This window comes from Mustelus asterias, chromosome 28 (assembly GCF_964213995.1).
Source record: "Mustelus asterias chromosome 28, sMusAst1.hap1.1, whole genome shotgun sequence".
Lineage (NCBI taxonomy): Eukaryota > Metazoa > Chordata > Chondrichthyes > Carcharhiniformes > Triakidae > Mustelus > Mustelus asterias.
In genome coordinates, this window is record NC_135828.1 from 20,565,876 (window position 1) to 20,578,925 (window position 13,050).

A 13,050-nucleotide genomic window follows, 5' to 3' on the forward strand; every position below is an offset into this window, starting at 1 on the left:
CTTCAGGAACCCAACATTCAGGTACTCAAGCAGAGGGCGTGAAGGAGCCATTTAGCCCTTTGAGTCTGTTTCCCCATTCAATTGGATCATGGTTATCTGTATCTTAATTCAATTTTTAGAGTCATTCAGGCCTCCTAAATACCATGAACAGCACACCAGCAAACCACAGACTGAGGGATGCCCGTGGACACAGGGCTATTCCAACAAGTGACAACAACCTACACAATGTAGCTAAATGCTTCCAACCGCTCCGTCTTGTGTTTCCCCAGTTTGGCAATCCATTGGTGATTGGATGCAAGTTCTGCATCTTCCAAACTCCTGACTGCTACTATCTAGAAGGACGAGGGCAGCAGATACCTGCGAACACCACCACCTAGGCGTTCCCCTCTATCCTGACTTGGAAAAACTTTTCCCGACACTAAGGGGCAATTTAGCATGGCCAATCCACCTGACCCACATATCTTTGGACTGTGGGAGGAAACCGGAGGAAACCCACGCAGACACAGGGAGAATGTGCAGACTCCACAAAGACAGTGGCTGAACCCAGGTCCCTGGCACTGTGAGCCAGCAGTGCTAACCACTCAGCCACCATGCTGCCCTGGTGATGGCAGGGTTATCAGGAAAGGAAAAATGACTGGGATTAATTTGATCACCATGGAATTTGAAGTCAATTCTGGATACAGGCAATAAACTGGTTGAAGAGCGAAAGCGATGAGTGTTTATTGCAGGGTTATTTCGAGGGGGTGAAGATGCAGTTCACAGTGAACTGTAGGTAGCAATGATGATTAACTGGATTTTATATTTCATGTTATATTTTATATAAACTAAACTGGATGCTTCTGATATTTGCCTAATTGAATGATTTAAAGTTACTTTTAAATTGCAAGAACAAATGCAAATGGGAGAACAAATTCTGCGTTCTACGTTCTAACAAATGAGTATGCTTTGTGCTTCCTGTTTATAAACAGGATGATGTAAAGCCATGTGAATAATATACTTTAAACAAATGTACAGGACCTAACTAAAAAGAAGGAAAAAAATTCTTAATCTGATAGCATCCATGCAGATTTTTGTATTTAACATTAAATTTCACACCAGAATTTCTAAATAACCCATTTCTCAACCCCTCCTTTAGCACAATTCTGACTTCAGTAATCACACTCTGTCACTATTTCCTCCCCCTTTTTACAGTTCTACGGATAAACTCCTTCTCTAGGTTTTCTGAAGTATTAAGGTCACCATCCATCAATTAATGAGACCATGAAAAGATTGTTCCAGCTTCCAATTAAAAGAAAGAGAAATTGCATTCATGTCGTGCCTGGTACGAACTTGGAAATTCTCAAAGTGCATTTCAGCTAATCGAATTCTTTTGAAGTGCAGCCACTATTGTAACCGAGGAAGTGTGGCAGCCAATGTGCTTACAGTGAGCTTCCACAAACAGCAATGAGGTAATGACCAGATAAACTGTTTTTGTGATGTTGGTTAAGGGATAAATATTGGTCAGGACATCAGGGATAGCTCCCCTGTTCATCTTCAAAATAGTGCCAAGGGACCTTTTCCATCTCTGTCTCTGCAAGCTGCTGTTTGGGAACTGCTCAGAGAAATAGGTCTCTCTCTCCATCTCTCCAGAGGTGTTGTGGAGGTTCGAGGACTGGCAACTCAAGTACAAGCCTGTGTGTCGCTAATTGATTTTGAAGAGGTGTTTATCATAGAATCCCCACAGTACAAAAGGAGGCCATTCAGCCCGTCGAGTTTGCACCAACTATCTGACAGAGTATCTTACCTAGGCCCTCTCCCCTGCCCTATCCCCATAACCCCACACATTTACCATGGCTAATCCATCTAACCTACGCATCTTTGGACACTAAGGAGCAATTTACAATGGCCAATCCACCTATCTTTGGACTGTGGGAGGAGATGGGAGCACCTGGAGGAAACCCACGCAGACATCGGGAGAATGCGCAAACTCCACACAGACAGTCACCTGAGGCCAGAATGGAACTCAGGTCCCTGATGCTGTGAGGCAGCAGTGCTAACCACTGGGCCACTGTGCCGCCACTTATTTACTCCTTCCCACCTCTTCAGCTATAGTCCTCAACAGACCATCTATTCAATATTGTCATGTAATTTCACAAACTACTGCTCCACATGGCAGGTGATACTCTCTCCTGCAAAACTCTGTTGAGGCTGAAGGTCAATTGAAAATGGAACAGCTGAGATTGAGGGGGATTTTTTTCAGGCAAGTGTTTCAAGGGCTATGCAACCAAGGTCAGTAACTACAGTTAACATACTAATCTTCCATGATCTAATTGATTGTGGAACAGGTTCCAATGAACTGAATAGTCTTTTCCTGTTCCTAGATGCCTCTACATCTCCAATTGCTTTCAGTTTGCCTGTGGAATATTGGATGATTTGTTGTTTCCTCTCCCTGCCTTCAGTTTTCGGAAAAACAATTGCTCTGACATCCAGAGGCCAATTAAGAGGCTTGAGGGCATTCTGCGTCCTGAGGTATTTTCTGCCCCTGGTGAAATGTCTTTGTGGGTCAGGATTGAATCAGCCTTCACTCTCATTGTCAACACATTCCAAAATATCCCAACAACTCTGTGTATTGGTTGTTGTGTGAATGCTGGATTTTTGCAAGAGCATACCATCAGTTTGCCACACTGTGAGCTCTCCCTCTCAACAGAAAAGTCTCCGCCCGCAACCCGCCCTCCCCCTCCACCCCCCTACCCCTGCACACACTAGAGAGAGAGGGGTACCAGTGCATTACCAGTGGTGCAATAGCACTGAGATGCGTGCAGGCTCTTTGAAGAATAAACCACAAACTTTGTCAAAACTTTTGTATGTAAGACATTCCTCTATTTCAAGAGAAGAGTCAGTAAGGTTTCTATTGACGTGCTGTAGAGTAACCACAACTAAACTACATGGCTGAAACTTGCAATAAAATAAATAAATGCTCTTACTGGTCTATTCATTTATAATCCGGTTATAAAAGTTCAGAAAAGCCTTCAGTGGAACCATTGTTTATGGGCTGTGAGCAAACCATTTTAAGCCGAATAAGGCTAGTTACTTGGCATTTGGAAAGACAGACGCCCACCACCCTTTGCATATAAAAGCACTTCCTCATGTCCCCTCTACACCTATTGCCACTTACCTTGAATCTATTTCCCCTGGTACCAGAATTTTCCATCAAGGGAAACAATTTTATTCAGCCCACTCTATCTCTTCCCCTCATAATTTTGTGCACTTCTCTCAAGTCACCCCTCAGCCTTCTTTGTTCCAAGGAGAATAACCCCAATCTATCCAATCACTCCTCATAGCTACATATTTATAGCCCTGGCAACCTTCTTGTAAACCTCCTCTGCACTCTCTCCAGAGCAATTGCGTTCTTCCTGTAATATGGTGGCCGGAACTGCACACAATATTCAGTTGTGGACTCATCAGTGTTTTGTACAATTCCAACCTTACTTTTATATTCTGTACCCTTGCCAACGAAGGAGAGCATTCCATATGCCTTATTTACAACCTTGTCTACTTGAACTTTAGGGACCTGTGTACTTGTACACCAAGGTACTTGGAACTTATCATGGTACACTTTTTTATAGTAGCATGATCAATCAATAACTGTAAGACTGCTATGTTTTTGTTGACTTTGGACAAATAAATCCAAGTCTCCAAGTTTTTTGTTAAACCAGAGTTATCTGGTCAACAAGGTGCATTGAAACATTCACCTTTGGAGAAACAATGGCCCAAAATTCCCTGTTGCAGGCGAATAAATGATGATCACTGTTAGATAGACCTTCTCCAGCTCATTCGACGTTGGTGCTATTTTCCACTGGAAGTGGCTGATGATGTGAAATGGAGACAGTGTGACACCCTCTACTCGGCTTCTAGGACCAGACTAAACAGAGCACAATTGTGACTCTCCTTAACCAATCGGATTGAAGGATTCTGAAATTGACATTACAAAGGCTGATAAGGAAGAGTAATTTAGAATGTGCATCCAATGTCAAATCAGCTATGAAAAGAACATTTGGATTTAGAGAACAATGAGATTGAAAAAAAGAGTAACTTTTTTAGAACTCTGCCAATTCAAGCCTGAAGAAACGAGACCTCACACATGGAATAGTTAATTTTCAGTGCCAGAGACGTTCGATGACTGTAATTAACACTGATCACATTATTAAAATATTAGTTAAACTAGGATGGCACGGTGGCACGGTGGTTAGCACTGATGCCTCACAGTGCCAGGTACCTGGGTTCGATTCCCGGCTTTGGGTGACTGTCTGTGTGGAGTTTGCACGTTCTCCCCGTGTCTGCGTGGGTTTCCTCTGGGTGCTCTGGTTTCCTCCCACAGTCCAAAGATGTGCAGGTTAGGTGGATTGGCCATGTTAAATTGCCCCTCAACGACAAGGGGACTAGCAGGGTAAATGTGTGGGGTTACGGACATAGGGTCTGGGTGGGATTATTGTCAGTGCAGGCTTGATGGGCTATATGGCCTCCTTCTGCACCATAGGTATTCTATGATTCTAAATTTGATTACATTTTCTTCAACAAGTTTAGTTTGTATGTACCATGCAGGTACAGGGACTTCATGGCGCTTAAGGAAGTATGAATGGTGAGCAAGATAACAAGATGCAAACTGACCCCAGAGTGGCTCAATTCCAACAGCAACTTTCAATAATCTTGTTTAATAATGCTCGCCTGAATTTGCTGTGGCGTTGTTGAGCATAACAGCAACAGCCTCACTGTTATTTTTACAGTACCTTTTGGATTACTGACTGCATCTTCCTCTGGGTAATGGGTTTACACAGTAAGAAGTCTAACAACACCAGGTTAAAGTCCAACAGGTTTATTTGGTAGCAAAAGCCACACAAGCTTTCGGAGCTGCAAGCCCCTTCTTCAGGTGAGTGGGAATTCTGTTCACAAACAGAGCATATAAAGACACAAACTCAATTTACATGAATAATGGTTGGAATGCGAATACTTACAACTAATCAAGTCTTTAAGAAACAAAACAGCATGAGTGGAGAGAGCATCAAGACAGGCTAAAAAGATGTGTATTGTCTCCAGACAAGACAGCCAGTGAAACTCTGTGGGGGTTACAAATAGTGGGACATGAACCCAATATCCCGGTTGAGGCCGTCCTCGTGTGTCCCACTATTTGTAACCCCCACAGAGTTTCACTGGCTGTCTTGTCTGGAGACAATACACATCTTTTTAGCCTGTCTTGATGCTCTCTCCACTCATGCTGTTTTGTTTCTTAAAGACTTGATTAGTTGTAAGTATTCGCATTCCAACCATTATTCATGTAAATTGAGTTTGTGTCTTTCTTTGCTCTGTTTGTGAACAGAATTCCCACTCACCTGAAGAAGGGGCTTGCAGCTCCGAAAGCTTGTGTGGCTTTTGCTACCAAATAAACCTGTTGGACTTTAACCTGGTGTTGTTAAACTTCTTACTGCGTTTACCCCAGTCCAACGCCGGCATCTCCACATAATGGGTTTACAGCCAAAGGAACCAGCTGGGACTTCAGGGTGGGAGCTCCTAATCGTGAAGTGTTTGGTAACTAGTGACTTCACAAACTTACCAGCTCCCTGATTGTTTCACGCTATGTCGACGTGTTCAGCTTCGATTAACTGAAAATGGACAGAGTGTGCAAGAGCCTCATAATGAAGCCAAATTTTAAGGATACATTGACCTTCTCCACTTTGCTCCCGGTTTCCACCAAACACAAAACTTTGGCATCTTCAGTCCATCAGGAGATGGATTTAATTTTCCTGACAGGTCATTCCAAGCTTTCGGGTTTGTTTTCAGTGTTCCTTATCAAAAGGATATCCTACAAGAGAAAAATAACATAATTTTGGGAAGTAGGTCATAGACTCTTGGAGTCATACAGCACAGAAAAGGTCCTTCAGCCCATTGAATCTGCACTGAAAATAACTACCACTTAAAGGCCCGCTAATCCCATTTTCCTGCACTTGTCCCATATCCTTGAATGTTAGGATATTTCAAGCGCTTATCCAAGTATTTTTTAAAGGTTGTAAGGTTTCTGGTCTCCACTACCCACCCAAACAGTGCATTCCAGATTCCCACCACACTCTGAGTGATTTCTTTTCTCAAATCCCCTCTGAATCTCTTGCCCCTTACCATAAAACTATGCCCCCTCGTGATTGATCCCTCAACCATGGGGAACAGCTGCTTCCTATCCACCCTGTCCATACCCCTCATAATCTTATACACCTCAATCATGGCCTCCCTCAGCCTTCTCTGCTCTAGGGAAAACAATCTAAGCCTATCTAAATCATGATTCATTATGTCTTTCAATCAAGGTTAAATTCCTTTAGAGACACATAGATGACTGGCCCACATAGCTGCAAGTTATTGAAATAGAAGAAGAAATGAGAATTTGGTATATGGCGCTGGAAGGAACAATCCCAAGGAACAGCACTGGGGCCATGTTGTTCCTTCATTCTTTCATGAGATGTGGTCATCATTGGCAATGTCAACGATGATAGTTCTTAAGTTCACCACTGCTGAGACTAGTTTTCAATTCCAGATTTTAAGCAATTGAATCTCAACAGCAGTCACAGTGGCATTTGAACCCATGTGTCTGGATTACTAGTCCAGTGACATTACCACTGTGCCATCACTGCAATGCCAATTATAATGTCATAAGGGGCCCTATAAGTGTGGAAACAAAGCCCTCCCCTGGAAAGGATGGTTCTGTAAACAACAGGGCAACAGGTTGAGTCAATACAGAGAGCCCTGGATAGTTTGTGGAATGTCACATCCTATTCAATGGAGGCAACCCCAAAGTTTGAGAACATATAATTAAAAATGGCACAATAAAGAAAGAATTGGCATTTATTTAAGCACCTTTCACAACTTCAGGATGTCCCAAAGCACTTTACAACCAATGGGATACTTTGAATTGTAGTCATTGGTGTAATGTAGGAACATAGATGCAATGGCATTATTGTACAGGAAAATACACAGGGGAGGGATGTGGAGATACTGGTAGATAAACCACTAAAGGCATCAGCAGAATATATAGCAATAGTCAGACAGCATATTGAATCCTGGGTTGTATATCACGAGGAATAAAGCACCAATCTGAGGAAGTGATTCTGAGTTCATCCATCCATGTCGTTTCCAGCAGGTATTGGTCTCAATTCAATCCTGCAGTGTAACAACACTCTCAACATGTGTAACCACGCATTACTTTAGTTCATAAAAGGAAATCATAGAATCATAGAATCCCTACAGTGCAGAAGGAGGCCATTTGACCCATTGAGCTTGCATTGACAACAATCCCACCCAGGCTCCATCCCCGTAACCCCACATATTTGCCCTGCTAATCCCCCTAAGACTAAGGGCAATTTTTGCATGGCCAATCCACCTAATCTACTCATTTTTGGAGTGTGGGCGTAAACTGGAGCAGCCGAAAGAAACCCACATAAACATGGGTGTTGGAAGTGATGAAACCCAGGATGAAAGGAACAAGAAAAAAAATCAATTACAAGCAAAAGCTTGTTCGCTTGTTCCCTTGGAATGGCTAACTGATGGAATATAATGTCAAGAGTTTATCAAATGGGAAACATACTTGAATCCTTCAAAAATAGATGAAAGATTTTTGATAAGGTACTGACGGAGGCAAGTTAGCAATGAAGTGATGAAAACAGTCTACCGTCCTTACCAAAACAATAGCTTTAATAAATGCATTCTGTGATCATTCTTGATTACTTTATATATTATAGATTAATTTAGGCAGACATTCCAATTATTGTATGCTTAAAGCATGCATTCCTTCAACAAAGGTTCATGCATCAAATATGGTTACATTCACAGGATTTTAAGGACCCTGTTCTTGCTTCATTCTAAATGCATTTCGGAAATTCCCTTATCTACTTAAGGGTTGTAACAAATATTCCGCCTGTTTTATGTTGGTAAGAGGGATTTCAAGATGATTAAAGCAAAAAGGCATGTGTGTCCCCATACTCCGGTATGTCAGGTCAGAACATTCATTATAACCATATAAAGTCTTCAGTTATGCATGCCCTGAATTAAATCCTCATTATAATGACTGTAACGTATTTTGTTAAATAACTAAAAGTGTTTTGTTAGGAAATGTTTCAACGTGTGGAGAAACACTGTACATACTTCATGCCATTATTGCTAAAAGCAGTTGTTATCTGTAAAATGTTTGTCATAGTGTTGGGTAGTGTAATTGCATCAGTGCTACGCAACATGTCTTCATTCTTGGCACATGGTGGATCTTCACATATTTCATTTATCTTCAGGAGCACAAGTGTAACTCCTGATGAATGCAACGCCATTATAACTGATACTTGTAAGAGTGGACAGATCGCTGGACAATGCAAAAACAGCAAGTTGAAATAAGTTGCTTTTAATCACATTTTAGCACAAATGATTGTGCAAAAGTATTTTTCTGTCTACAGTACATACGTCAATGCCAATAGTGTGTGATCTGAGGAATATGGGAGAGTAACACTTCTTGGAGTGAAATTGGACAAGGCAGTGACAAGAAAAATAGACTGAATGTTAGTCACCTGCCTAATGTGCAGTTTTTATTGAAGTCAATGCAACTAAGAGAGTTTATAATAAGCTAGAACATTCATTGTAACAATATTAATCTTCTGTTGTGCATACCGTAAAGTTTATTTTATTTATTAGTGTCACAAGTAGGCTTACATTAACACTGCAATGAAGCTACTGTGAAAATCCTCTAGTCGCCACACTCCAGCGCCTGTTCGGGTACACTGAGGGAGAATTTAGCATGGCCAATGCACCTAACCAGCACGTCTTTCGGACTGTGGGATTAACTGGAACACCCGGAGGAAATCCATGCAGACACAGGGAGAAGGTGCAGACTCTGCACAGACAATGACCCAAGCCAGGAGTCGAACCCGGGTGCCCTGGCGCTGTGAGGCAGCAATGCTAACCATATGCCACCATGTCACCCTGAAGTTCAATCCTAATTATAACAATTTGCAATTTATTTTATTAAGCGGTTGAAACTTTTATTAGAAAATGATTCAAAATTTGTGGAGTTGTGTGCTTCATACTAATATTGCTCAAAGTCATTGTTATCTGTTTTGCTACCCAAGGAACAATGGTATATTTCAGTCTGAAGAAACGTTTGCCAGGGATAGGGATGGGCGAAGTGAGAAGAAAGTACATCGAGTCTGGCCTTAAATAATGTTGGGGGGACCAGTAGATCTGAAATGTACAGGCAACTGTCACACTTAGAATCATGGATCTAACACTAAATCACCAAATATAATCACCAACACCCCACCTCCCACCATGTCCAATTTCACCCCAAAGGAATTGGTATGATATCTCTCACATGCTATCAGTTGGGGCCTGAACCCATTGCAGTGAGATGATTTATACCTATATTAATCAGCACATGGAGTAACATTAGATGAATATGCTGAATGATGGAGGGCAGTGGAATCTAAAGTGTCGGTGTGACTGTTTCTGTGAAATCTTAAATTCTCATTCAGATACCTTTCAACCATTTTAGATGCTATCAATAAACCCATTGCCAATTGGTCCATTCATTGCTTTCATTCAGTAACAAGCCTGTGTAACATTGTTTGTTAACCGTTCCACATGTTCGTTAAATGTGGAAGACAGAACCGTGTCCACTTTGCCTGGTCCCTTAACAAATTCTGTGATAAACTGTAAACGAGTTGTCACTCCAGACAGGCCAATGGTGGGAAAACACTTTGACACAAAACAGACTGGATCCTGCCCAGAACGTCCAAACTTGCAACTGATCATTTGAGAATGCGGTTAAGACAGTTATTAAATGCCACTTAACCTGCTTCCCCCTATCTAGGTAAACGAAGAAGCATTTAAGACCAGGGAATACTGGTCAGATTCGCACTTGCTTGCTGAAGGATTGCTTTATTTTTTTTTAAAGTAAGTTGCGGTGTGTGTGATCTGTTCAGAGAAAGTTCTTTGTGATGTTTTGTTGAGAATTGGCAGCAATGTGGTGGAAATAATTAGACATTGACCCCGGAGCTGGCTGTGGTGTACACTGTCCTTCGCATTAGTCCTATGTGTTTGTCAGCTGTTTACAGAATCTTCATTAACTGAGAGGGTTCCGAGATAAGGGAAACTCAAGCAGGGCATCAATGGCCAAGATAAGACTCTGCAACTGTGCAACGAAACTGGTGGAAGGGGAGTGCACTAGCACAGAGCAGAGGGAGCAAGCCAAGAGGAACCCATTGCATCCAGAAGTCGCATTTGTTCTCATTATTATAACCCACAGCTTGGCAAGAGCCTCACAGCACGCCCTCCAAGACCAGAAGCCATGGCCTGTGCTACCTGGTTCGCGCTGGTGCCCGTTTTGTTGCAAGTCGCGATGAGCAAACCGCTCGCCGGCTGGGAGCAGCCAACGGGTCAGGAGGGGCTCCACGGTTCCGACCTGGAAGGCCCTCCAGATGAAGAGGCCGGGTTCGACTTCAACGCCTTTCTGGAAAGCATGAAGGACGAGTTCTTGAGGAGCTTGAACCTGTCGGATGTTCCCGTGCACGACGCGTCCAAAGTGGAGCCACCCCAGTTCATGATCGATCTCTACAACAAATTTGCCACCGATAGATCCACCATGCCGTCCTCAAACATCGTGAGAAGCTTCAGGAACGAAGGTAACATTTCCCAGTCTGGGAAAGTTTACCATGGATGGGGAGGGGGGCAGGGGGGGGTGGCGGGTAGTGTACCGATACTGGCCTTAAATAATGCTTGAGGGAAGAGTAGATGTGAAACATATAGGAGACTGTCACACTTAGAAATCCAGCTAACCATTGATCTCATACTCGCAACGTAGAAAATTGGAAAATAGAAGCAGGAGTAGGCCATTCGACCCTTCGGGCCTGCTGCCCCCATTCATTTTGTTTCAAAGCTTGAGGTTTATTAATTAATGTCACAAGTATGCTGACATTAACACTGCAATGAAGTTGCTGTGAAAATCCCCAATCATGGCTGATCATCAAATATAAGTCACCAAATATTTGAAATACACTTAAAAAGTGTTTTTTTTAAAAGATGCCATTGGTTCTGAAGAATGGTGAGGTCTGTATATCATAGTCAATAATCATATAACTCACGGGGACTTTATTACGGGGGGTTCAAAATTGAGAAATTGAAATTCTACAATTGGATATTTGGGTTATAAAATGCACTGGCGATTTGGGGGGTTTGAATGTGACCTTTGATTTGATTTATTATTGTCACCTACTGGGATACAGTGGAAAGTATTGTTTCTTGCAAGCTATACAGACAAAACATACCATTCATAAAGTTTATTTACTGGTGTCAGGAGTAGGCTTACATTAACACTGCAATGAAGCTACTGTGAAAATTCCCTAGTCGCCACACTCTGGCGCTTGTTCGGGTACACTGAGGGAGAATTTAGCATGGCTAATGCACCTAAATCAGTAGGTCTTTTGGACTATGGGAGGAAACCGGCGCACCCGGAGGAAACCCACGCAGACACGGAGAGGACGTGCAGACTCCTCGCAGACAGTGACCCAATCCGGGAATTGAAATCGGGTCCCTAGTGCTGTGAAGGAAAGGAGAAGGTGCAGAATCACTACATTCTGCCGTCACAGCTAGGCTGTAGAGAAAGATCAACTTAATATATGGTAGGGAATGTGGTGCGAAGTCTTGGATGCTCCACAGTTTGTCTGTTGTTTTCAAAGGATTGTTGTTGTTTTTCCTCTCTCAGACACCACGTCCCTTCTCCCAGAGGGAGAAGACCAAGTGAGGAGGCACGTACTGGTCTTTAACATCTCCATCCCTCGCCATGAGGAGATCACCATGGCCGAACTGAGGCTGTACACCTTTCTGCAAAGGGACAGGAGGATGTATGAAGGTGTGAGTAGGGCGGTCACGGTCTACGACGTGGAGGAGGAGGAGGAGGTGGATGAAGGGGAGGTGAGCCTGGAAGGGGTCTCGGTGCAACCCCAGCTGGTCCTGCTGGCCTCCAGGCAGATCGAGGGTAAGGACAGCGGCTGGGAAGCCTTCGATGTGACCGGCGCCGTCAAGCGTTGGTTCAGGTCGGGTACCTCCACGCACAGGCTGGAGGTTCACATCCAGAACGGCCGGGGTAGCTCGCCGGGGGAGGTGGCCGACCCCAGCCCGGGGGATAAGGACGTGCCCCCGCTGCTGGTGGTCTTCTCCAACGACCGCAGCCACGGCCGCAAGGAGTCGGGAGCTGAGGTGAAGGAGATGATTGTGCATGAGCAGGAGATGGTGCTGGAGGAGCTGGCGGGGGGCTCCGAGGACCTGCTCAAGGCTCAAGCCATGCTCCCTTACGACTCCTCTTCCAGGACCCGCAGGAACGCCCGGGGGGATTACTGCAAGCGCTCCCCCTTGCATGTGGACTTCACCGAAATCGGCTGGAACTCCTGGATCATCGCCCCCAAGAGCTACGAGGCGTACGAATGCCGGGGGGTGTGCTACTTCCCCCTGACTGACCATGTTACCCCCACCAAGCATGCCATCATCCAAACCCTGGTGAATCGCTCCAACCCCAAAAAGGCGGCCAAGGCGTGCTGTGTGCCCACCAAGTTGGACCCCATCTCGGTGCTGTACAAGGACGACGCGGGGGTCGTCACCTACAAGTATAAATATGAGGGGATGGTGGTGGCGGAGTGTGGCTGCAGATAGTGAGGGGCAGAGGGAAGGAGAGGGCATGTGAACACTCCCAGCTACTGCAAAGCCCGCAGCCCCGTTCCACCCGCACACTTGTAAATCTGTACATTTGGAGATGCAAATTTATATATTAGTTTATTTAATGACAATGTATGTACAGCTGGTCAATAAAATCGTTAAACTTTACACTCAATAGAAAAGCTCATGAAGACTGTAAATATAGACAAGCTATTAGGGGATATTATTGAGTAAGGTCTCTGTAAATATAGACAAGCTATTAGGGGATATTATTGAGTAAGGTCTCTGTAAATATAGACAAGCTATTAGGGGATATTATTGAATAAGGTCTCTGTAAATATAGAT

The 13,050-nt window shown here is 43.7% G+C and overlaps 1 protein-coding gene across 1 annotated transcript; it reads left to right on the forward strand.

Moving 5' to 3' along the window:
- Nucleotides 1–10,375: 10,375 nt before the first annotated feature.
- On the forward strand, nucleotides 10,376–12,835 carry LOC144480170 (bone morphogenetic protein 10-like). The gene is made up of 2 exons (XM_078199319.1): nucleotides 10,376–10,679; nucleotides 11,759–12,835. Exons 1-2 carry the CDS (start codon nucleotides 10,397–10,399, stop codon nucleotides 12,700–12,702), a joined length of 1,227 nt encoding a protein of 408 aa, XP_078055445.1. The 5' UTR covers nucleotides 10,376–10,396; the 3' UTR covers nucleotides 12,703–12,835.
- The last annotated feature ends 215 nt before the right edge of the window (nucleotides 12,836–13,050 follow it).